This window comes from Dermacentor andersoni, chromosome 10 (assembly GCF_023375885.2).
Source record: "Dermacentor andersoni chromosome 10, qqDerAnde1_hic_scaffold, whole genome shotgun sequence".
NCBI classification, from domain to species: Eukaryota; Metazoa; Arthropoda; class Arachnida; order Ixodida; family Ixodidae; genus Dermacentor; species Dermacentor andersoni.
This window is the reverse complement of record NC_092823.1, coordinates 105,108,852-105,135,024: the sequence shown is the minus strand read 5'-3', so window position 1 is coordinate 105,135,024 and position 26,173 is coordinate 105,108,852. Positions and strand designations below refer to the sequence as shown.

The 26,173-nt window shown below is 44.4% G+C and overlaps 1 protein-coding gene across 7 annotated transcripts in view; it reads right to left on the bottom strand.

The window, feature by feature from the left end:
• The window catches only part of LOC126544571 (uncharacterized), a 32,918-nt gene extending 9,809 nt beyond the window's left edge, over positions 1-23,109 (bottom strand). The window contains exons 1-8 of one of the 7 annotated variants that reach the window (XM_050191942.3): positions 22,729-23,109; positions 15,632-15,954; positions 14,618-14,719; positions 13,698-13,853; positions 11,190-11,408; positions 8,281-8,442; positions 5,947-5,991; positions 1,073-1,714 (exon numbers count right to left, since the gene is read on the bottom strand). In XM_050191942.3, coding sequence (XP_050047899.1) covers positions 1,073-1,714; positions 5,947-5,991; positions 8,281-8,442; positions 11,190-11,408; positions 13,698-13,853; positions 14,618-14,719; positions 15,632-15,865 — 1,560 coding nt within the window. In that variant the 5' untranslated portion in view covers positions 15,866-15,954; positions 22,729-23,109. The remainder of the gene's footprint in view (positions 1-1,072; positions 1,715-5,946; positions 5,992-8,280; positions 8,443-11,189; positions 11,409-13,697; positions 13,854-14,617; positions 14,720-15,631; positions 15,955-22,728) is intronic. The other 6 variants (XM_055077726.2, XM_055077725.2, XM_050191941.3 and 3 more) reach the window with 6 other exon arrangements.
• Between the last annotated feature and the right edge of the window lie 3,064 nt (positions 23,110-26,173).

Genomic DNA, 26,173 nt, shown 5'->3' with positions numbered 1-26,173 from the left:
TATTTCTGGATATTTACGTGCCAAAACCACAATCTCATTCCAAAGCACGCCGTAGTGGGGGACTCTGGTTAAATATTGACCAGTTGGGTTAGTTTAACGTGCAGCCAATGCGCGGCAGCCAGAAGTTATTGCATTTAGGCCCTATCAAAGTGCGGTCGCCACGGTCGAGATTCGATCCCGGGATCACGTACATAGCAGTGTAACTCCAAAGCCGCTAAGCAACCATGGCCTGTAATAATATTAACAATACGAATAACTATAAAAACAAAAAGAATATTAATAATATCCTGGTGACTATTTTCATTGCACCACTGTCCCCATCCATACGGCTGAAGATATTTACGAAAATTTCAATTGAGCAAGACCTGTAGAGAAGTGACAGGGAAGAAAAGCACGGACATTAAGGTGTGAGTAAACAGAACTCTTCGAGCACCGAATGTGCGTACTTATTACTGAATAATACTAGAACACATGGCAATATATTGACCACACTGTTATTCATATTTCTTTTTTATACGTTGTCCTTGAGCGGATCTCTACCACTAATTTTAGGTGCGGCCCATAGGATTGAACTGGTGCTCCTTTTTGAGCATTATCCATCTACGTAGTCCTCTTATGGCAGCCCTTGAAACTGATGTCTCAAATGGGTGCTTGAGAGCCAGGAAAGTGCGGTGGCGAGACATTACCAGCTGCCGCTTCGTTCCTTCATTTGCTCGCGAATTATCCGTGGTCGAGAAATATCGCCATATGGCTGGCGCCTATTGGCCGTCGCTCCGGTTGTAACGCCGTCGATCGGAAAAAGTGCGTAGGGCCTCGAAATCCACGAGAGCGGGCGAGTACTCTATTACGCGAGAATTTTGCTTCGATGCTGCACGCACCAGGATTACATCTGGCACTCGGTTTTAGCATTGACCATGTACTGGGAATGTTTGCTTATTCAATATTCACAATGTGTTTCATTGCCAACTTAGCTTGATGTAACTAGCCGGGCAAGAGGTACTCTCAGATCTAGAAGGCCGTACCATACGTTTTTACACTAGGTGGATCGCGTGCGAAAATCGATGCAACTCACCCGTAAAACACACTCCGACGTCCCCGTTTCATCTTTCTTCTCTCTTTGAAGAGTGTTAACACTGGTTCTCGATGCTCTTTCTTCCGTAATGGTGAGTGGCTCTGGATTAGGGCGCGGCTGACTTTCCGTAGTACACTTCCGGTTTCCATCAACCGGTAGCGAGCCAATTTCTTCCAGAAAAACAGGGTACGCACAGAGGTAAGCCACCGCCTCTTCACTCAGTCTAGATGCCAGGAAATGGGGAAGGTATTGCAGAGCTCGCGTCCACGTCACTTCTTGCGTCCTTGAGAAGACGTTTCGGGGCAGGAACGCCCGGACAAACAGTGCTGCTAGCAGACAGTCGAATTGCTGCACTGGAGAGGGCTGTTCCAGGAAGTCCTCCACGTAGGAGTACTGACCCAAAGAAACGAGTGCGGGAGCCAAGACGGCATATCTGTTTTCCTCTTCCATTCTTTGGAACGCGATTGATTCTTCCATAGTCACGAATGCGCTCAGCCAGTCTCGTGAGGCCAAGTAGTGGAACCAGGCAGTTGTACCACCGACATGGGTGTTGTGCTCGAAGTACAAGGCAGAATTGGCTGAGGAGTGGTCTACGGGGTCGGGGTCGGCTACGGCAGTTGCTGCAGCTGCTGCTGCGTTGCACTGGGAAGAGAAACCCCGTCAGTGCGAATCGCGGTTAGATTCCCGCAAAAGGAGGCAGTAACGCTTATTTTGTTTTGTTAAAGACTGCTAATTCTTTGGGTAATACTGTGGTGTTGTAGTTTGGCCTTTGAAACCTCAAGTGCAGCGACAACGCGAACGAGATGAAATACGAACTGGCTTGACCAGGGCTTCATGCCAACGCAACACATTCTGAAAGGTGTTGATTGGAGACCTGGACTGGTGTACGACCTCATCATTTTGACGAGACACGATGAGAACGCTGTAGATTCGGCAATAAAAGGCTGAACAGTTCTACCTCAAGAAACTTTCTCAATTGTTTGGCAGAAAGACCGTAGATATATTGCTGAAGAATGTCATATCAGAGTGGGCAGTACTGGAACGGTTTATTAAAACCGAGGATTCATCACTACATTTTTTGAAATTGTTATTCTGAACGTAAATAACAACCTCAAATAGCACATGAAGGGCATATATTTTTAAGAGGCCTCAGAGTATGAGGAGCACAACTTTCCCATAGCGCTTTCCATCTCGTCAAACACTGCATTTATTTAGAAGTAGCAAGAACGTGAAAGTTCAAAAGTCACGTTTGCGTTTCACCATCTGGGTGTCCACACCGAAATAGAACGAAATGGCATCTTCAAACTAAACGGAGGTGTTGTAAAGTCGCTGGTTTGTTTAAGAGCAACTGCAGTGCATCATACAAGAGACCATTGCATGCCACCAGGAAGTATCCCTGCTATTGGGCATTTGAAGTCGGTTGCGTGAAGGTGGTTCACTTGTTTCGCGCAGTTTTCCTGCAACACTCCCGTCTGATCTTGGCTGGCTTGTCACAATTTCTAAGGGACGTCTTGTTTCGCGTTCCTGAAAGTTAAGAGTACTGATGTCCAAACAATCTAGGAAAGCTGGGAGTGGCAATGCAGAGTGAAAGTTACGCTTGAAAGCCCAAAGTTGCGCGTAGCAGGAGAGCATCATGAGCATGGCGAAGAATAATGAAGCTTGGAAATTACGGATGTAATGGTGCTCGTTACCACGAGCAGTTTGTCCGCCGACCAGGCTTTGATGGAATATATAAACGACAACAAGCAAAGTGACCTTCAAGAAACGTGGTAATGCAATGCAATTCAATCAATCTTAATTTCCCGCATGAGGTTCTCGCCGAGTGAGATTCTCACCGTGTGAGATGACCTGACGTACTTTGAACGACATAACGGCGTGTCCCCGTGAGATATGGTTCTTGTGTTTGTGCCGCCGTTTTTATGTCATCTTTGTTGTCGCAATGTTAACCTCCAAATATGAACGGAGCACAGACAGTGAGATAGGACAGTAAGGCAGATAAACTGGCCCGAGCTACAGCTTGACTTGACCTGCAGTGCTTGCGTATTAGAGAAGCAGAACGAGGATAAAGATGAGTGATGGTTATCATGACAATGACATTGTGTAACCTCAAAAGTCGCATGTATACTTCAGTGGCCTCTAAAAAGGTCGCAGCACGACCTGCAATGAATGTTGTCGTGTTTGCGAGAGTCAGAGGAGTAGGTTAAAACCATAGTCAGTTAATCGTCGTGGCATATATTCCCGTGCAGCGTAGAGGTCAATTATTCTAAAAAAAAACGCTGTGATGTTCCTCATCGACAATTTTTTTTTAATTTTCGAACACGATTCACGTGACCGCTCGGCAAGCAATTTTAAACGAATAGTTCGTAATAGTGCGACGATCGGCCCTCGCAGCTGTCGCAGCAATTTGTGGATGGTGATTGTGTCGAGCAAATCAGCCGTGATGAAAGGCAACGAGTGTCAAACGAAGTTATTTACTTCATTTACGTTCATTGACTTTGTTTATCCGCCTCATTATATATATTCAAGGACCGACCATCGCTTCAAGATAAGTCTACCATCTTGTGGCTCAAAATTGTGATGACTTGTTCCCAGAATCGCCAGCATCACTGATGACTACGAGTTCAAGATAGCTTTACAAGATGTCTTGTAATATTTTTTTATATGATTTGTTAGCCGCACTTCTTGCCATTTTTCCCCACTCCTTTCTATAGTGCCTTTGGACCCTGAAAGTATTTTTAATAAATCAGTCAATAAATAATGTGAACAATACTTTTATTTTGAACAAGTTTCGTGTTGACGCGATCACGGATGGAAGCGCTTCCGCCTATTTTACAATGCACCTCAAACGAAGACATCACTTGCTAATGACTTTGCACTGGCTTCACTTTGAACTCGTTGCCTTTCGAACAACTTCATGATGTTACAAACGAAACTTACGGCGTAGGTAAGTGGAGGGACCTAACCTATGTGGCTTTCCTGAACTAAGTAGTCGGGAAATTTAATCGTTCTTTAGGTGACATGGCGAGGGACAGTGACTTGTGAGATAAATTATTTTTTTTTTGCACGATGGCGCTGTTCAATTGCCTGGCGCATCTACAAACAATTATTTAACATCCTTATTTGGTACAGCTGAGATAAATAAATCTCTTAGGAGTGATATCAAGTTTGAATGCGGTGACAAACCTACAAAGCACTCGCATACGACCTACTGTTATTTCAATGTCCCAAAAAACGTTAGATGCGTACCCTGACCACCAGAATTGAGAAGTTATGACCTGCCATTGCAATATTGAAGGTTGACAACAAGAAGGTGCTGCATGATGGAACACACAAATAATTAGTTTGTCGCGACTCAAAGGCATTTTCTGTTCAGAAAACAGCCATAATGTTCGCTTAATAGAAGATGCCACCGGGGTAAGAACATGTAGGTACTTATTTCCGAAAAGCTAATAGGTGCGCAATAAAATGGCCGCTTTTGATGAGTCTGGCAAAATAAGGGCATTGGTCATGAGCTATAGGACGTGGCTTCTTAAATTTTCAGGTGTCATGTGCACGTGACAGACAATATTGAGTTCCGTCGCAAGAAAATCAGTTCCTTTGGTCGTCTATTGGTGAGTACATCGTTTCTTGGGAAAGTGCGGTTGCTGTGAACGGAACATGAGCAAAAGTTAGCAACTTATGGTCCTGGATGTGAAACATCGCATATTTAAGGAAGTGGCTTGAAAAGTTCTTTTTGTTATTGACACAAACGGGAAAACGCACTGCCTTTTCGCCAGAAAACGGGGAAATGTCGTTTTCAGAGCACTATAACTTGTGCAAACGACAAATTGAGTGAAGTGTGCTAGATTGCGTATCGACCTTCTGAGACGAGTTGTGAACATCAATAAAAATGCTATTATACGATGAATGACTTTAAGGGCTCCTTTAAAGACATGCTACAGACAAAGTATGCTTAATATCTAAGGAAATAGCTAGTTGTTGAAATCATACTGTTTGTGCTGATAGTTAAGGGCGCTTAGTTGTTTATTCAGCAGTTCTTGTGCTCAGGATACAACTAATCTAATACTGGTGTCGTAGTTGAAATATTGTAGGCGGTTTTTACGATGTTGCACATTTGTATGGTTTTATGGTTAAAAAGAAGTATTTTTTTTTCTGCATATAACTTACATTTGAATGCCGCTATGCATTCTATTACCTGGCCCACTGAACGCAACCTCAGCGTGCAAGCAGTGTTAGTCGAGGTAATCGCCAAAAAAAAGAACACTGTGTTGAAAAGCAATGCAGAAAAGTAGCACAGGCACACAAACAGCGTAAACTTGGATGCCAGCTAAGCATGCAAGGAATACATAAATGGAACAATGAAGCATCTCACAGGAAATAGGAAGCGAATAAATATATGGCAGGAAAATAGCGACCACGACATCCACTGAGGCAACCAAAGCAACTGTTAAGATCTTACTCAAGTCTATATAGTATTTAAAGAAACACTAAGCCAAAATATATGTGTAAACTTCAACAAAAATAATTGCAAAAAAACAATGGCAGCCCATTGAATCTATCTATTATAGAAGCGCACTGTTTTCGGCAGCACTGTTAAAATACTTTACAGCAAGACCATGGGTAATGATTGTTGCGAGACAAAATAGGCCGGATGGGCATCAGTAAACTGTGTTAGGTCGGAAAGGCATACATGAACTGTTTTAGAGAGTAATTGGTTTGATGCTGATACATGGGCAGTGCCCTAAAGCTACGCGCTCAATAATGGAGCTCACTAGTTTTGTCTAATACGCATCGCTTTAGTTGCATGGTTCCATTCTGGCCATCTGCCTATGTTGTAAAAGTCTTGCGGATGAGCAAAAAACATTGATTCTTACCGTGGCTACGTTGTCTGGGTTCGAAGAACAGTGTTGAATATGCGACTGCAAATTCAATGTGAGAGGAACATGTGATCAGTCTTGAGTCAAGAATTTATTGGGGCATAAGAAGTTCATAATAAAGCTCCCTATTATGTGACTTATGCAAAAAACGAATTTTGGAACAAAAAGTTGGCATCAGCATTTTTATTGCAGCAAGCGTGTCTCGTCCAAGACTTTGAAAAACTGCCGTAAAAGTGGTGCAGGAATTAAAATTACATATGAGATTTTATGTGGTAAAAAAGGCCTCATCAGAACGCAGGCTTGTTTATATTTAGTCCCTGAGGTTCTTTAAGCCGTTAAAGCACTGTTATTGATCATTCTTGCTGAAGTTTGTGGTGACTGGATGCAAGCGTACTAAGTGCTTTCATTTTCTCGTGTAACCTGTATGGTAAAGAAATGACCACTTCTTGCAGTTTCAAGTGTAGAGTGTTGCAGTTCTATCGAAAATATAGAAGTGTTATAGAAATCCCAAAAAATACCGCGACCGGTGCATAAAGCATAGGTAAATAGCAATGAGAAACATAGGTTATTAAACTACCCAAACGAACTTAGTTGATGGGGGAAATGTTCCTTCCCTGATCCTTCACCTGCACCTTTGCTAAATGAGCAAGGAATACTTCTTCAGTAAATAAAGAAAGGCGCATGTTACTAAAATTTATGAAAAGAGCGAATAACCTACCAACTACAATCGATATCGCCAAGCTAAATTTCTCCTAGAGCAAAATAATATTCAGCGCTTTCGCAGAGCTTTATTAGAAATATTTTCATACATTTCTTCTATTAAAACTGAACGCCCCTTACTAACAACGACAACTAAAACCACGCTTCTAAAAATTTAGGCGTTCTGCTTCAGTGCACTGATGTCAGGCTTGGGTGAGCTGCCACTGTGTTAATGATAAGGTGACCACACCTTGAGAGAAAGGTGAACAAAACGCGCAAGTGTAAGCCATTTACGTATGTCTAATGTCATGTGATAAGTATTTACACAGAGGCAAGAGTGACAGGATGCAGAAGTACATAATGTCATACAGTGATCTAGTGTAATATCTGCACATAGCGTGAAGCGCTTCTGCCTGGTCTACACCTTTTCTATTTCTCTGAGGAAAGTTTGCTTTCCAAAGAGGCAACATGCTAATATTATAAGATACAGGCAGAATGAAAGCTTTTATGCAGCAACTTCCAGAAAGAGCCCGGGAGAGAATATGTGGGCTACTATAAGATGACTACTTAGAACAAAGTGATTAACATAAACAGGGCTTATACTGAAGCTACACTTACATTAACTAGCATAGCTCCACTTAGTATACACAGCTCAAGTAAGCATTTGGAATTGGTGTTTCTTAACATAGCGGTTACGTTCACTTGTTATTCGCCTTCTCAAGCTATAGTGTTACCCACTGACGCACTCTTCCTGCAGTGGCCGCATCCGATGGCAGTAGTTCTGTAATTATGTTGCCCCCCTTGAACTTTAACAATAAAGTTCTGTTTAGACAATTAAAAACAAATGCATGGTTCAAGCCTCGGGAAGCCTTACAAATTATACTTCAAATCTGTAAAGTAATAGTAGTAGGCTTATAATTGTCAGGCAGTCTAAGTCTACCGACAGCTGCATAGTGAAAGTTCTGCCACATTAGGTCGAAGTTTTTCTTAGTTGGAGATTGAAAATGAGTCAGTGAAGCATAGGATTGGCATAAACGTGCTCGGTAGAAACATTCGAATTTAATCGTCCTTGCATTCCGCATATACCTAAACGTTTTTCATAAAATCGCCACTGAATGCCCTTTGTTTCGCTGAAAAGTCTGAAAGCTTATTAGCACGCAAAATACGAGCTTGTAATGCACGAATGTTCGCAGCTGAAACAAGGTTTTGTCATATTAATCTACCAGCTGTTGCATACAAGTGCACCATCATCGTTCCCCCGAATAGTACACTCAAAATCATCGCATCTGAGACTCTCTTGTCCTGCAATGACCACCAAATACTTCGGGCTGTACTTTAGGTGGTTGTATTTTATAGCAGATAATAAACAACCAAAAATTAAGCATAAATAATTACTGGAAAAGAAAATGGCTCGAATAGTGCACCCTCACATTTTCAGGGTATATCTTGTTTATGTTTACCCAGTATCAACTTTTGTAATTTGTTTTTCGAGGTATTAAATATATGTCCCCTGGAAATGTCCCCTGCCCGCTTTCGCGTAGCGTCTTCAGGCCTACGAAGGTGAAATGAAATAAATAAGGGGAGAGAGTATCCTCACACGGCAACAGCGTATTACGAGACATTCCAACTTACCGGCATATCTGCGGGATGAATCTGTCCCTCGCAGTACACGCAAGGCTTCGGAGCTTTGGCGCAATTTTCTCGGTGACGTGGCATGTTGCTTTGCTTAACGTTTCTTTGGCAAAATTCGCATACTTGCATTATGGGAGGGCCACCATTTTCTCCTTCACTGTGCTGAAACCAGAGGACGCCAGAAAACATAGGCGTTGAGTGGTTGAGGGGCTACTGGAATTAAGTGAAATCGACAATGGACGCCGCATCTGTACGTTTGGAACAGCCGATACCAGCAGTTTCAATGACCTTAACGCTGAAAAAAGGGAGGTTGCAGATTTCTTCCGTTTATTGGAAAAATATCTGATGTGCCTTATGGGACGTTGAGTAAAGGAGTGGCAGTAAAAATTCTGATCATACAGAGAAAATATACCAAAACTGAAGAAATAAGAATATCAAATGTTATCACAGTTTCAGGGGGCTCAACGTCTTTTCGCCAGTTGTCACTATTTCGCGACATTCAAAAGTAAGAAATGGGGCCAGTGTGCTTAAGAAATGAAAGTTCCCAGGCGCATATCAGACATGTACAAGAAATAGACATTCACTTGCCTCACGTGACAGCACTTTGAAAGATGGAGAACCGCGGTTGAACTTTACATTAAGGATGAATACTGCACGAGCATTGCATCCTTGCGAGCTTAGCTTGACAATTTACAAAGCTCAACTATGTCACGAAGCGCTTGAGGAGCGCCTGCATGTTGCGAGCCGACGCGCATTGCAAGGTAGATGAAGTTGCATAGAAAGTGTACACAAGTGTTTTTGTGGTATACGAAAGTCGTTTAAAATCGTCTTGCGGTTAAATCGAACCGAGAATGACAAAAACTGCGGATGTCAACTGCACTGGAAGCGGCCTAGAGTGACTATAAGAAGAAAACAATGTCGTTACGAAACACCGAATATTGTGGCTGAGTGGAGAATGTTTTCCACATCGTCTCCGTCAGAGTTCAAGAAATCAATCCTATGTTGTATTCGGGTGGGAGGTGGCTGCTATAGTTATCCTGTTCGGCCACAAAGCACCCATTTGGGTAGCCTGCTTTTATTCCTTTTCGGAATTAGCTCGGCTAAAATTACGTAACATATCCAACCCCAATTTAAGGACTGAAACATGCGGAAGTGTGTGAAAGTAGTCAAAGCTTTGGTGTGATTCGATTTGGTGGAAATTCCTAAGAACTTAGCCTGCACTGTTGTGTGGTCCCAGAAGACAAAAAGTATGCATCAAGTACCTCTAAATTACTGTGGAATAACAGAAATATAGATAACAGGGCGTCACCAAGCCAAGTGAGAGGGAAATGGAAGAGAGGTAAGGCAGCCAGGTTAACAGACGCATCAAGCCAACGTACCAAGCAATGTTAGATCGTCATCTAAGTGTTTCGGCCAATTAAAACGGTTTTTAATGACAATCACAAAAAGAGGTTTAAGTTCTCTATTTACCTTGGGATGTTGCCTTTGGCATCTAACCCGGGTTATTTAAAAAATCTGTTCTAACGCTCATAATGTACCAGTCAGCAATGAAAGCCAGCTTTAAAAGGTAGGACATTTAGCGGATTTGGGGTGTGAATAGCATAACTTCGCGAGTTCTGCTTTTCTGCTGGGCTTGTCGTATTTAAGTTTACATTTTGCTTCTAATATAGCCTTTTTAGTTTTTATCTAATTTAGTTATTGCCCTCATGGGCATATTACCAATGGAAGCAGGCAAACTGAAAACAAGTAAGCAGATGAAAGTATAAATGTAGCTGAGCATAGAGAAACAAATATGATAATGAAAAAACAATAACATAGGTTACTCCTAACGGAAAACTGAAGTAATGTATTTCCCAAACTGCAGGAGATGGTAGCAAAAAGAATGTTCTAAGCGAGGTGATTCCAACCAATTCATTACGTACTTTGTGCATACTTTTCGTTACAAAGGCGTGCGCATTGAGCGCGGTAGTTTCCCTGAGCTGGTTTTTTATATTGAACTTTTCTTGGCACGTGTGAGCCTGTATTCGCTCTACCTCACGAGCAAATTCATTACCAGAATAAACTGTGTGCAGTGATATGGCATATACCAGCTGTGGATGTATGCATCGGGTTCTGATTCACATAAGAGACGAAGTTCGTGGCTCGAGCGCGCGCGTGTTCGTTTTGCGGTTGTCCATGTTTGTTAAATCTCAGCTCCAGGTTCTTCCACCAATGTTTGTCTATCTGTGCCTCCAGGCTCTTTGACGCAGCTCCTCCTTCAAACATCTTGAACTTTCTGCGCTGCTGAGCAGAATGGTACGCTCGTCACAGAAATTCCCATAGCAGAGAAGCAGTCCACCCCACCCTATTGAACATATCACCTGTTGCGAATGGCCCCCACCCCCCTTTAATAAATTTCTACATTATTCAGCAGAGTACGTTTCATTATCTCACCCTTTGCTGATGGGAGAGATATCTGTAGTGAAGCTGTGGAGGAGAATAAGTTACTGGTCTACCTAAGGTAAGCACACTTGCCGAAACATTTGCTCCAGCCACTCGTATTGTTGGACCATGGAGGAACGATTCAAGTCTATACGTTTTCTATGAGTCCCTGTCTTGTCAGCAAATACTGGGTACACACAATTCTACCCTGATCTTTTATCGTGTCGCGTGTTCTGCAAAAAGCGGCGGAGTGATAGCAAACAATGAATAGCCAACTACTAAGGCGGCAACCTAGCAAAGATGGGAATTTTATCGTGACGTCATTTGCACGTTCTTGTGTCCGATGTTTTTTCGGCGTTGTTGCATTACGTTTGTCGAGCCAACCAGGCAATCAATTCGTGCTTGCCTAGAACACATTGCGAAAGCCACATTGAATTTATTTACAAACTTGCGCAAACTTATACCTCGCTGCAAAAACTTGTACACACCTGCATGGGAGCAGCTGGGCCGCCTGCCGCGGACATAACCTGATGACGTGTTTCAGTAGCCGCAGCATCGGATTCGGGAGGCCCACGTTCCTCACGGAGATATTTAGACTCTTCTGCGCTTTCAAGTTCAGGATATTTTTGGGTAGCGCTTGGTTTAGACGCCCCGGAATTGTGAGAACGTAAGACTGGAGTGCTCTGTTCCTCTTGATATCCGCTCTCCTGCAAGTGAGTAACGTTAGGGTAAATGACGGCAATTATAATATTAAAATGATCACGCACATCTTAGAACTGCTGGTGTATACGAAGAAACCATGGGGCTAGAGCTGATGTGACGACAACGTGGCAGCGTTGAACAAGTATCTGTCGGCAAATGTGCGATATAAATGTTACAAAATACATGCTACACTCCCGGTGCGGTACGATAACTGCCACTCGGAGAACTGCCACTTCTTATCGACTGCTCAAATTTTTGACATGACCTGTCAGGGTCCAAGTTGCGAGACGAAGTGTCAGGTTCTGTTGCAAAAAGCAAAAAATAAAATAAAATAAGATACGTCACGTAAAGAGATAGAAATGCGGTCGTATAAGCTAGAAATTAAACGAGGCAAGCTAACGTCCGGGTTGAGAGAGGGGGAAGTTCGGCAGTCCTTTACATTATTTACAGCATTGAACATCTGACGTGATCAATAGAGGAGTACTAGAGTAGCTGGGTAATGGAAGAGACATGCAGTCGACGCCGTTAGAGGAATAATTTTAAATAGAAATATGTTGGCACAGAGTGAAGCCTACTGGATTTGTACACAGATCATTTGAGACACACACACGTCTCGCAAGTGATCGGAGTTGTAAGTAGACGATAGTGAATATAATAGACATGATTATCAGGTGACGAAAAAAGCTGCACGAATGCACTAGATCCCTGAGATTTAAACCAGTTAAAAGACGAAGAGCAGAGGAGAACAGCCACACAATAGGGTAGAGAAAAGATAAACGCAGGTAACAAACCTGGAAGAATTAATGGAGGCGTGACGTCTGGACGCGGGCATCTAATGAGCTAGTTCCCCTTGAACAAAAGCATGAGGTTGGGTAAATCATGAAATCGTTAGAAGAGATATACCCCAAGATCTCACGCAGCAGCAGCATGTATGTCATGGGAATGCAAACGGCACGTGATGAGGACGCAAGTTTATGTGCTCTGATAGGATCAGGATATCGGTAGGCAGAAGATGTAGCTGGAATACAAGAGTAAGTTAACTGCAGATCACACCGAGAGTCCTTGCTTCGTCCTCATGAAATGGTTTTAAAAAAGCTAATGACGAGGTCGTTCCGAAGCTTGAAGGCACACCGGGCGTTATACCTTAAGCGGGATATAATCGAGCCCTTTGCCTTCCAGAGTAGATGTACGCGTACTCTACTATTTACTGGGGGGCTCATAATGACGAGCATGCGTCCCACGTTCTTGTCTGCAGGGCTAGTGTTCTATCACCATGTTTGTCATAATTAGTCATCCATGTACAATACAGGACAGATTCCTCACAATGTTCTAGTTTAGTCCCGTCTTGGGTCAAATGAACTCCATGCTGTGACAGCAAACTTATAACACACGAGTCTCTGCCATAATCTACGGCATTTTTCTTGACCCCCCATTCTTGAATTCCTGTTCAGCACAACTTATCTGCTCTACGCAGTAAGTTATCCATTAATTCCTGCTGTAATCTCAACTAAAATGAAAGCTGCTGATGTTTGTCGTCCATTCTACATAAACCTCGCTCTATCTGTTGAAGCTCAGCCTAAAAATGTTCGTTACGTAACCACTGCGCGTTCCTGGGCTCGTTCGCGAGCTTTTTTACATGCTTCAACTGCTGGTATGCTTGTTGGCAATGATTTCCATTCTTGAGCATAGTCATTTAAGAAGCAATCGCATAAAACTACTGTGTTTTGCTACGCACTGATATCCTCTGGAAGCATATTCTTCACACAGTCCCGCAAGAACGTGTGTGGTCAGCTTTTTAACACAAATACAACTGCCCACAGGACAAATAAATGGTTGTCTATTAAGGTTATACGTAGGGTACGAAGGGAAATGAAGAGCAGTCGAATACGGTACAGAATTAGGAGGTGGGATGAAATCATAAAATTTGCAGGCATAACTTTACATAAGCTACCACTAGCCAAGGGCAATTAGACGTTTCTGGCCTTCATCCTGCAATGGACAGAAAACAATAAGTCGCCGGCGCTTTGTATTCAAAACATACTTGTTGTCGTAGTCAGTTTGCTTGTCTTTGCGGTTTCCTTCTGAAATGTTTTCGCTTAGTACCTTTCAGATTCCATGTCTCGGTGGACAGGCAATACATTGCATATTACTGATAAAGGCAAAATTACTGATAAAAATAATTTTTTCAATAGCAGCATAATTACTATAATACAGAGTGGTTCCACCTTTACACTGACTGCTTCCCATTACATGCATCGCCATGGATCAGGATGATATTTCTTTTACATGAGTACCTTTACCGTCTTCACGGAGGCGCTGGATTTCTCTGCTGCTTCTGCTATGTCTTGTTGTGACTTGGAAGCATAGACGTGAGTCTTCCAGTTTTTGGTCTCGCTGCTTTGGTCACAGCTGGCGCATTGAACACGTTGCTTGCATAAAACATAGTGATCCTAGGAGACAAAAAAAAAAGAGAGGTCAGAAGAATTATGCGGTGAGCTTCTTTGTCTTTTCTAAGAATGTTTTGTTTCTTTTTTCAATGTTCTGTCAACTACTTTTTTTAATGTGCTCTAACACAAGTTGTGTTTGACGTATGAGGTTATAATTATTTGGCGGCTGCTGCAGCGACAAAGAAGTCCGTTAGCCCAGATACTGCCAGGTCGTATATATTTTACAATCTCCATACGCGACGAAGATAGAAGGATTCATACGAAAAGGATAGAAGGTTACATGCTGCGTTGTGTCCTTTTTCTTCTGTCTCCGCTCTTGTTAGGGCTGCTCAAATTAAAAAAAAAACAATAGAAAATATATTTCTGAGTCAGTTGAACGTGCAACGTTTTGATTTCAAATGCAATAAACTCCCGCAGGGAATGCCCGCCATTGGATATAGCGGTGGTTGACCTAGCACGCTTCATTTGTTATCTGTGAATTCGCTCGCAATTACTTGCGCGATAATCCATCGAAATGAACGGTCTTGTCATTGAAGTTTTGTCGTCATTCGTCCGATAGTCCGCAATCTGTAAGCGACCCGTGGTGGACGGGCTAGTATCGTAAGAGTTCCCCGAAAGTATATATTCATGCAGCCATCATACGGTTTCAAAGAGCAAAGTAACGATGAGCCACCGTAGCTACTCACGCAACGTATTTCTGTGAGCTTCTGCAAAGTGTCATAAGATATGCGCAGTGATCGTACTCTCTAGATCACACGAAAACTTACACGTAGATTCTGCAGTTGCACTTTTGTGTTGCAATTTTCTTGATTCGGACAGTCCACGTACTGTTCGCGGAGTATCGTGATGAGGTCGCGAGCTTCAAACATCTGTAAAAAAAAATTCTTTGATTTGTTACAGCAAAACCGCATGTTGCTTGCTTATCACTCTGCATTGAAGTCCACCAAAATCGTCCTGCGCCTTTCATTCTGTCTAACTACTCTGGCACTGTGACAGTATTGAAAGCATCCCTTTTGTCTGATTTTTCTCTCCAAAGTAAATTTGCTCAGCTCCTCCTATTAGACAAAACATACAATTACATCCCCGCTCTACGTAACTCAATTTTCGCATAACTCTTTTATAATTATTTTCGCAACCGCACCGGTTTGTAGCTGGTGGAGCTGATTTTCATACTCTTGCGTTACGTTATTTGTTTGACACCAACCATAAACACTGAACGGTAACCAACTCTGGGTAAGATTGACTCGACAGCAATAAGGACACGTTTAATCGCTTTCGTGCGCCGCTGTCATCGCGGATGATGCCAAAAATTGGCTAACTTTCTTTAAAAATTCCCACTTGTCAAAGTGTTTTGCCTCCTCGGTTATTATAAGTTCGCTGCTGCTTGCGCCGTTCCATGGATTGTGAGCTGCCATCTGGCAATAGCATAAATGAACAGAGACTACCCTATGCTCTTTCACGGCATTGCCACAAAACTGAAATTACTGCTGGAGATATGAGCTCATACTTAGCTGTATAGACCAGAAACGCGTGGACGAACCCAGGTCATCCAAGGCATAGAAGGGACTAAGACTACCACTTAAGCTCACGTAATGTTATTATGCGATGTTACCCATTCCTGCCTGTTTTCGTATTAACTCTGAGAGTAATTAACTGAAACGCTCTCATAAGTAGGCGCTTGTGTCTCCTGCTTTATATTTCCCTCCTATATTTTGTCCATTTGTTGGTGATTACGTTGATACAAATGCATTTGTTGAGCTATGCGCACTGCGGTGCCTCACCTCGTTAATATCGATTCTCTTTCGTTCGTACGTGCAGTAGATGTCGAACGTGTCATGCTTCGTGCTCTGCTCTTGTAGACAGGCATCACAAAACATGTGGCCTCCGGGATCTTGGAACATGGACAGCGAGATCATGCCGCACTGACCGCACAAACAGTGACGGGGTATCTCGTCCGCGAACTTCACCTTTGTCGGACCCCCGGGAAGGTCCCGGTACATCAGTAACGTGCCCATAGTGCTTGTTGTGGGCACTGCAGCTTTCCGTGCTCTTCAACGTGGCTTATGGCTTGGCGTCTTCCTGTGCGGCTAGAAGATTTCAGCCTCTGAATGAGAAGAAGCAGGAGCGACAATTCGTACTTCAGAAAAGAAGCAAACCTTGAGCAAATAAATATTTAACATAAACTCCACATGGCTGACTTGAAAGAATGCTCAATCGATGTTTGGACGATCACTTCAATACTGTAGGTGAAAGAGCATCACTCTCTCCGAGCCGACCTCTCCTCCTTTCTCTTCATTAAAATTACTCCGCCGCCCCTGCTCTTCAAAGCGCTGTTATAAGGCTAGTCGATAGGGATTCCCGACTATAACGAAGCAATAACGGACGCTTAAGTCGTCTCACTCTTGTCTTCTCGTCCTTTTTATTAAGTGAATATGGATAAAAATACGGGAATGTGTAGAGGAACCTGACTAGCGAACAGAAAATTAATGAAGAAATACAAGTTATAACATAGTGATAAATACGTCATTTATATTCTACCTATTCCCTTTCACCTTCTTCAGTGTAAGATAATGAACCGGGTGTTGTCATCTGGCTAACTTAAATGAAATTTTGGGGTCTTATGGGCCAAACCAAAGATGTGATTATGAGTCACGCCGTAATCGGAGAATCGGGATTAATTTTGACCACCACGAGTTCCTTAACGTGCACCTAAATCTAAGCACACAAGCGTTTTTCCATTTAGTCTCCATCAGAATGCTCCCGCCGAGGCCACGATCATGTTCGCACCTAATCTGTAACTTGCTTGAAATAAACTTGAAACTTGAAACCCGTGACCTCAAAGTCAGAACCGCCATGCCACAGCAACTAAGCCACCTCGGCGTGCTTGTTTAACCTCCCTGCCTTTCTCTTTACTGCTTTTTCTTTCGCTCTCTCTCTCTGCCCCCAGCACCTTGTTTTGCATGTGAAAACAAGATTAGGGCATTAAACTACTGACGCTTTTGTTGAGGAGAAAACTTGCAATTGATTATTACACATGTGTTTACAATCAACAAACTCCTGCGGGGCATTATTGACAAAAATCAGTTATAGAATCTACCGATAAATATTTCAGAGCTCGCACTTCGCAGAAAAGAAAGCTAGAGCAGATGCCGAAATGGATGGTTTCGAAGTTATTTTGTACCATATCAGCAGTTCAGCATGGTGCATGCGACCGTTCGTGCACGATCGCTTTGCATTTTACCCCGATTTGTATGCAGCTGCCACTGCCGCAAGAAATCTTACCCGTGAGGTGACAGCTATCGAAATAGAATGCGCAGTAACCCTCACGGTTTCGTTCGGTGTTTGTTGCAGGGGAATTTCGCAGGCATGAACGTGCAGTCTCTTATCAAGAAGTAAAATTATTGTTAGTCGTAGCCCTTTGTGGCAGTGGCGCGTTCCAGAGGTGAGGTGGAAAGACTCGGCCTTTCTTCCTCCTCTTACCTTTCCGGAATTAGCCACCCGCCAGTGCTAAAACAAACATTTAGCTTATAATTGCTACATTCAGTCGATCGACTTTTCTCAAATGTGTATTTGGTATACCTCAAAATGTGCCTCACGCCCTCCTCGAACAAAACAGACGTCAGCGCCTTCCAGTAAACATAAAAAGCCGAGTGGTTGTAGAAGACTAAGGAAGAAGAAGCAGACCTGCTCAATAATTGCCATTACACGTAGAAGAGGACTTAATCGAGGACCGCCTCCGCAGCAGGGATGGTGATGTGCTAGAACACGAAGAATAAGCGGACGCTAGCTCTATCTAGCACACAGATGTTGAGCGTGATGTAGAAACACACCTAATAATATTGAGATTGTGAATATATTGTCTTTTATGGAGAAAAGCTATAAAAACGTGAATACTTCGTTATAAAAGAATTTCGTTGTATTGAAATTCTTATATCGAGGAGACAATCATGGCCGCTGCTGGCGTGAGTGCGCTCTCCAGGATAGGTATTCTGCTCTGCTGCAGAACAGGCAAAGTGGATTAGAGGTAGAATCCTGCGCTGCCAGTCGGCTGATCGTAGGTTCTAATCCTCGAGGCACAATAAAAAAAAACTTCCTCTACTTTCTCGTAAAGCGCTCGCAGGCCCAGGAAAACGACTGAAGATGGAGACCACCTTCTCGTTGTTGCATTCGTCGAAGATCCCTTCATAACAGTGAAACAAACTGCCGAGCAGCCCGATGTTGACGTCAGTCGGCCCACTATCTGAAGGCGACTTCATGAGGCTGAACTGAAGAGCCATGTCACCGCAAGAAAGCCCGTTCTTATAGCAGCTCACTTTCAGAAACTGTTAGAATACGCTAACGGCCACAGAAACTGGACAACCCACCAATGGCATTAAGTGATATTCAGTAGTGAATCCACGCGCTTCACTTCTTTGAATCAGCGCCTTCGCGTCTGGAGTGTCGCCGGTTCCCGGTAAGACAGGCATGCGCATGCTTTTTCAGTAATTTTAAAGTTTACTTTTTTCTTTCCGGCAGTTACGACGAGAACAATGTCCGGAACTTCGCTGTCAGCGGACGTGTCTCTGTAAATGTATGGGGTGCCATGAGCTACGCTGGTCTTGGCCCGCTGTACCGCATTCCAGGAAGGCTGACAGCTGAAGCCTACAAAGAAATTTGGGACACCGTTCGCCTTCCGTATTCAAATAATGGACCCTATCCAGATGGCTGCTTTTATTTTCAGCATGACGGGTGCCCCGCGCACAAAGCACCTGTTGTACAGAAGTACCTAAACAACACTGTCATCGCCCAGCTGGAATGGCCACCATGGATTCCAGACCTTAACATGATTGAAAAACATTTGGGGCCTTATGAAAACTAATCTATCTCGCGTGCATCTGGAAACAGGGAATCCTGAAACGTTGTGGCAAGCAGTGGAAGCAGAATGGAACTGAATTCGTGAAGACCCGTCAATTGCAGAGTCGCTCTACGCATCATTGCCCAGAAGAATTGAAGAGCTGCAAAGAGAAGGAGGTTACCCTATCAAGTGCTGAAGGCATGTCGACCCATTTCTGAATCGAGCAGTATCAACAGACATTAGATTCCATGTCATGGGCAAGTGCAAAGGGCTGAGAATAACAATTTTTGCAATTAATAAAATATTCACAAATGTTATGCCTTATTTCTTTTGATTCTTCAAAAGAAACTTTTGCGACTGCAGGCAAATAGTAGAAACGAACGGCAGTGGTAAACAGTGAAAGACTTGATAGCATAATAGCACAGCTGCAACAAAAAGAAGGCACGGTGGATGTCCCACTCGTTTTCGTGGACTCCTGAACCGGGTCTTGGGGCAAGGGGTGAAGAAAAGCACGGAGAAATTGCGTAGTGGAGGGTACCGGTACAGTTATGGGGGCACTTGACACTGCTTTCGTGCTGTTAATGTGAAAGTGTTGATTGCACATGGCATAGAGGAGTAATTGATATTTTATCAATTCACTTAAGCAAACCCAATTATGAGTATTCGGTAACCGTCCTCCGCCTCACTTGCACCACTCTGGTACCCCACTACCTAGAGTGGCAGAGATCGTGCTTTACTTCATTGTTTTTCCTCGATTCACTGTTTTGCTAACGAAAATGCACGTGTGCAGTTGTCGCTTTTAACGAAGTATAGGACCCCACCTAAGAGCAGGATAAAGAAAGCCCCTTTCCATTCCTATGGCCGACTACTTCAGACGGTTTTCAGTGCCACTTTTTTTCTGTATGCTGCCGCCGTCGCCGCATTTTTCTGCCGATCAGCCAGATATTGCTTTCGCGTTAATTTCGAATACCTACGGAGCTTTAACATGTGCTGACCGCACCCAGCTAATAATCGCGGTAGTGTGCTGTGCAAACGAGGAATTAGGAGAAAATGTCAACTTTGACACCATCATTAGTGAGAAGAGTGCCCGCTCTGTGGAAATGCTTGAAGGCTACGGAAGCTAGTGCAGTTTCATTCCCGCAAGATAAAAAAAATGCCGCGCAACGGCTACTTCTAGCAAGGGCTGAAGCTCACACGATAACCTTCCAACTGATTGCGGTCAGTCGCACAGTAACAGATGTACGATACATGCTGTGTCACCGCTGCCTGATCTTTTTCTTTTTTTTGGGGGGGGAGGCGTAAAGAAATAACGAAAAGCTGTGAGTTGCTAGACGGGAGTGACAGCTGCTCAGGGAACAGCAAAAGAGAGCGAAGCTACCTGATGTTTCCCTCTCGACTGATGATGACGTAACGTGGCACCACTCCTAGTTTCGGTCGCCGCTCGAGCGATCACCTTCGAATTGATCGCGATTGTACAATCACGCTATCTCGTGGATCATCCTAGTTTTCCTGGTGCGCTACTTCCTGGACCAGGTCACCTTATTCGGCAGGATTACTACTGAGCGGACTCCTCAAACCATGGGAGGGAAAAAAAATTTGCTTCCATTTATTGAAGAAATTGGGCGCGTCAAGCTGCATATTTCTAGCACGGAAAATACCTATAGGTGTCTTTTGTTGCTTTATTGCGTAATTTCGGTGAGAAAAGAGCAGGCAGCCGGCACATCTGCAGGCGTAACGCAAATGACGATATTCAAGACGATCCGCTTCGCGAGTGCTTTCCTGCTTGTGGGCAATTCGGCACCAAAACAGCAGCAACAGCAGCAGCAGCATCAGACATTCAGCAAAGCCCGGGAGAATTCGCCTATAGAAAGTTTGGCATTAAAAAAAAAAAAAAAACGAGCAGCAGTTTTCGCACGCGACGGCTAGATATCCAGGCGACAGTCGACGCCGGTAAAGTTAACAGTAAAGGCAACTCTCGCGTGCTGCGATTTTACTGCAACGGAAAGCTGCTCTCCACCGAAATATTTGTTCAACGGTTCACTGCGCTGAACGCTAACCGATCTATCAGGTGACTCGCAGATATATCGAAGCGCGTTTTAAATGGCCCCTTCAGCCATCATCGAACGTCACGAAAGTTCCGTCGACATATTCACTTGCGAAATGACAAGATATATAAAACATGCAGGTTCATTTTGTTTAAACTCGTTATGGGAGTCAAGTACTAACCTGTGCTTCACATCCCGGGCATATGCTATTCGACGTGATTGTTTTAGTGGAAACCGAACTATTGAAAGTTATCTGTGGCAGATAGCCCAAGCTTGTTATGTAAACTCAATAAGATTATTTTAGTATTTAATTTTGTATTTATCGAGTTCAGGGCATATTATACTTCCGGAATTAAATCCGAGCAGTAAGGAGGTCACAAATTTTACAAAGTACACGTGCTTGAGACCTGTTTTAACCAGTACGTTCTGAAATTACGTGCTGAAATGCACTCATCTTTCCTTTAACACTTTCGAGTACTGCGTTTTTTATTTGCGGTAATCTTGCCGACATCCCGAAACTACGCTATTGCCTTGCATATGCATCAATTGCTTACCTGTTTATCATCACCAAGTTCATTTCGAGAAAACTATGAGAGGACAGTGTTGTGACTTTTCAAGAAAAAGGTCTTAAACACGCCTTTTCAGCCATCACATGGCCTTAAGGCAAGACTGCGTTGCCGAATGCTGCCACAGCGTACTTAGTATAAGTGCGGAGAAGTGTCGATGATTGTAAAACGCGCAGCCATACGACTTAGTCAGCAAACAGTACTGCGTAGAGGAGGTCATCTTATTCATCATGGCCGTTAGCTTATTTATGTACACTGAAGGATGACAGCTTCTCCTAAAGATTTCCAGTTACCCCTGTCTCGCGTTAGCCTATTCTAACGTGCGTCTGCAAATTTCCTCACAGCTTCACACCACCCATTTCTCTGCCGTCATCGGCTGTGCGTTCTTTGTCTTGACACTCACTCCTCGCACAGTACGTACGGTGGTCCAGTCCTTGCCCTTAGTTTGCGATGTTGTCATGGCTAAGTGTATTCGAAGTCGCAAATTCTTACAAGTATGCTTCAGGCCGCCCCTTGATCTAACCAAAAAGCAATTGAAAAGGTGAATTTCACAGAGAAACTAGTGTTAATCGTTTGAACGTCACAGCCTGAAGCCGTCAAAGACCAGTTGATTAGATACACATGACAATATTTTAAGGACTAATGCATTATCATTGCGATTATCTGTCGTCGCAAGCGGCACACTTGTCTGGAACTCGTAAGCGCTGTTTGCCGGACTAAAGAAAGAGAAAGAAAGAACGTCCGCACATGGTCACAATTAAAGACTGAGGCAGCAAAAGCGTGTTTCTATCTAGCAGTTACTGTCCCGCTGGAATCTGTGTTCTTGCTGCAGTGAAGCGCACAGATAGAGAAAATGACTAAAAAATGTAACTCCGCAATAGGCGGCGTGCACTTGACACCGCGGTGATTCAGCGACAGACGCATAGTTCAACTGCTAGAGTGCTTTAAGCGCTGGGTTTCACGGAGGCGAGCCTGTTCCCTTGCAAACGTTTGGGCGTAGCGTGTTTCTTCGCGTTCGCGCCTGACTGTGACGTTTCATTAAGTAGACAAGACTGAAGTTGTCCGAAATTACGTCTTGTCCTTGTCAAATTCAGCACGAAAAAGCTTTCGCTCATCTGCGGTGCGTTCTTCCCGCACTTTGGACATATGTGCGACGGTTGTAAACCCTCAAACAGTATGAAGCGGAAGATTCAAACTCCTTTCTAATGCCGAAGCGGCTCTTCGTAGACATGCTTTTTCAGCCTACAGGGGCACAGCGAAAACACGCGTTCTGCGAACAAGCTTATTGTTACATACTAGCGGAATCACTAGAATCAGCATGTCACAAGTAACCACTGCTTCAAAACAAATTCGGCGTTGCTTCTCAGTACAGGCCCACTACGGTACCATGAACTAATGGTCTCGCGTACTATATGCGCCATCCAGTAACTTACCTTCGCCGTAAAGGATACTGATGTATTTTTGAGAGGCTGGATGTATCCACGGCTGTTCGAACCTTACAAAGAATTCAGCGGTAGAAATCACCGTGCCCGCTTTCGATGAAAATACGGTCGCTACGGTTTTCTTCGCTGACGAAAGGCGAGGAGGCGCGATCCGGAAATGAACACACCAACAAATGCGGCTGGCGTTTCCAGTCGGTCTGCCTGATTGTCGCCTTGGCGACCGAGCGTTGTGATAAGAACGTCGCTCTCAATCTGCCGGTCTTGCGGTAGTGGCGTTTGTGCAGAGCGAATCATCGTTCTTTATTTTCTTTCGTTGCGTCCTTACTGGCATATTTACGCGTACCATTAAGTTCGAAGAATAAAATGTGGTTGGGTAAAAAGCGACAAGTGTCACATAAAGAAGGAAATATAACAAGAGGGGACGCTCGGCGAAAACAGGACAAGAAATACTTCACTCTACACTCTAAGAACAATTTACACCGTTTGGCGTGCCCCTTCTGCCACACAACGATAATCGCCATATGCCTTGATGCGTTTCCTTTCTTTAACGCTGCGAGCCCGCAACTTTCCCATAACGAACGGCACGCGCGTTATCAGAAGGGGCACTCCAAAGGGTGTAAACGGCTCTATGCTCCCGGCAAAAGAAAAAATTTATGCCCATAAATTAAATTAAACTATCCGGCTTACTTCTGTTGCCTAGCAACAGGCGAATCGGCGAATGACGAGCCAGATGCATGCGTCATTCGTCAGACCAATGCCTCCTTTACAAGATGCCTGCCGCGTGAGCTGAGAAGCTGGTTCCAACCCCTCTCCTATTTTGGCTTCTTCACCAGGGTCGGCTGCGAGTGCTACTTGCGACAGCTGCTCCAAACTTGAAACGCGTTTTCCTGCCTCCGAGATTTTAGCGGCGTTTATGGCGATCCCGGAGGCAGGACGCGCGGTCTCTCGTCAAGCCATTGGTCCAGCGCGCGCCAGCCTAGTAGTCGTCACTTCCTCCGGAACAGGAAGTAGAGCCGGCAGCGATCGCCATCTCTCTGCGACTACCCTGAACTACAGGAACCTCCGCTCTAATGGGAAAACTAGCCACGCGGCAGGCATCTAGTATAAGAGGCATTTGTCAGACCAATGCCTCTTTTACTACATGCCTGCTACTTTCTCCGGCAAACTCGATCCGTGCCCTCTCCCTTTTCTGGTCTCCGCGAAATAGTGTTCCTGTATATGCTCCTGCGGGAGCACATACAGGAACACTACCGCGAAAAGGCAACGAGAGCCTCTCATGGCGAATGTCGGCAACTTAGATCACGTGATGCAGCCTCTGAGATTACCATGGCGTCTGTCACCGTCTTGGAGGCCGGCAAGTACGCTCGTTAACAGACGCCCGCGCATATCGGCGCTACGAACGCGCCGGCGGAAGCATTCAGCCGCCGCTGCCGCTGCCACCGGAAGTTGAAAAGGCAATGAGCGCCGCCTCACGGAATTTGTGCTGAACTAAGGAAACCGCCGCTACAATGGAAAAACGAGCGACGCGGGGGGCATCTAGTAAAGGAGGCGTTGGCCAGACACAACGCCGGAGCTAGCGAGACCGGCGGCGCATCTGAGTGATGGCCGTTTCGGTCGCGCCCGTGTGCCTGTTTTCCTATTTTTGGATTTAACCTGGTTTGGTGGGCTCCCGGCGAATTCTTGCATTCCTTCTGAACTTCGATATGACACCACTGCACTATTGCACTACGGCAAGATGAGAAATTTTGTTCGACAGTCTGCGACGCAGTTCAAGCAATTGGGCTTACGGCACGGCATCCAGGCTAGACTTGTGAGGCAGTTAACGAAAAACCGCGCTGCCGTCGTGGCGCAATTAATTTGAAATAATGAATCGTACTGGGAGATGTTTGCGACGCTTTCTATGAGCCCCAATATTAGTTCAACTTATTTAGGTAGTTTTTGGGCACGCTAGTCGCACAGGGTGCTGTGACGCAGTTTCGCGTCTATATTGCATCTTGCTGCGACAAGTCTTGGCGCTTTTTGTGACCGCCAACATTATAGCAAAGAATTTCGTTACTTTTTGTGGTACTTTTCAAGCGCAGTGGGCGTGTCTGGCGCTGTGACGCGGTTAGCGAAAAGCAGCTCTGCCATGGTGCGCAGTTAAGCTTCGCGCTTTAATGCACTGACAAGTTCATGGCGCTTTTTCTGACGCCTAACGTTGTTGAAAACTGTTTTCAGTAGTTTTTTTGTTACGAGGCGCGCTCGCCGTGCCTGTCGCGACGCAGCGAAAAGCAGCTCGGCCGCGGTGACAACGTTAGTTTGGGGCGTACTGAATCTTACTGCGACATGTTTCTGACAATTTTTATGGTCCCGCAACAATTTAAGACTTCTTTCGGTACTCGCGCTTGTCGAAAACGCGACGAGCAATTGCTAAGAGTGATAACACGGAGCGTGTTGCTTGCACCGGCAGAATGCGCAGAAGACAAAGCCAAGGAGCTGAAACGCCAGGAACTAGTAACTCGAAATTTCTGTGTTCTCAACGGCACCCACGCATTTGTCTTGAGTGCGAGTAGAAGAAATTCTGTGAGCGTCCAGCATGTTCTGGTCGAGAGCCTGTGCTGTGGCCATTTCTATGTATTCGTGGCGTACTATCGCGTCGGTTGTAGCCAAGTTCTGGAAACGCGCAGTATTCCGTGTATTCGTGCTATTAAAATGCAGGAAATAAGGCCCGGTAAGAGGGGAATGCTTGGCAGTAGAATGTTTTCGCGGTATGTACGATATTGTTTGGGATGAGTCGGGTATTTTCTACGCCGTGTGTGCAAAAGCGAATTGCTTTTGTTTCTAATGCCGCCCATTCACCCCTATCGCACGCTTCGCCTCTACACGCATTATCCTTGCATGTTAATACCAAAATGACACTTGCTTGTAATTACATTTTTTTCAGCTGACGTCGTCTGGTGGAGCTTCCTCCGGAAACTACTGCTGCTTGCCTGGTTCCACAACGTTGGATGAATGCACAAAATGCCCGCAACGCGCATTTGTATGGAATAAAATAAACATTTCCTCATTTCACAAGGCGTCTTGCGTCTTTATGAAATTGCACGTGGCACATATTCGATGGAGGCTTGTAAAAATCGTTCGCAATTAATTTTAACAATAAAAACAATTCGCACAAAGACCGCGCACGATTGAGCTGTAAAAGAAAAAAAAAAAGGGGGGGGGGGGCGCAGCCGGTTTGACGCGTACCAGCTAGTACTCAAAACGCGCGTGCACAAAATGAAAGGCGGAAGTGTGGTTCAGGTATTAACGCCGACGGCTTGGTGCGCTGCAGCCAATTCGGCCGCTGGGCTCTACGGGAGTGTCAGCTCTTGTTGTATTTCTTTCTCTATGAGTATGATCTGCCGAGTTCACTAATTTTTGTCTCGGCCAGCTTTTACTTTAGTATAGGACGTTCTTG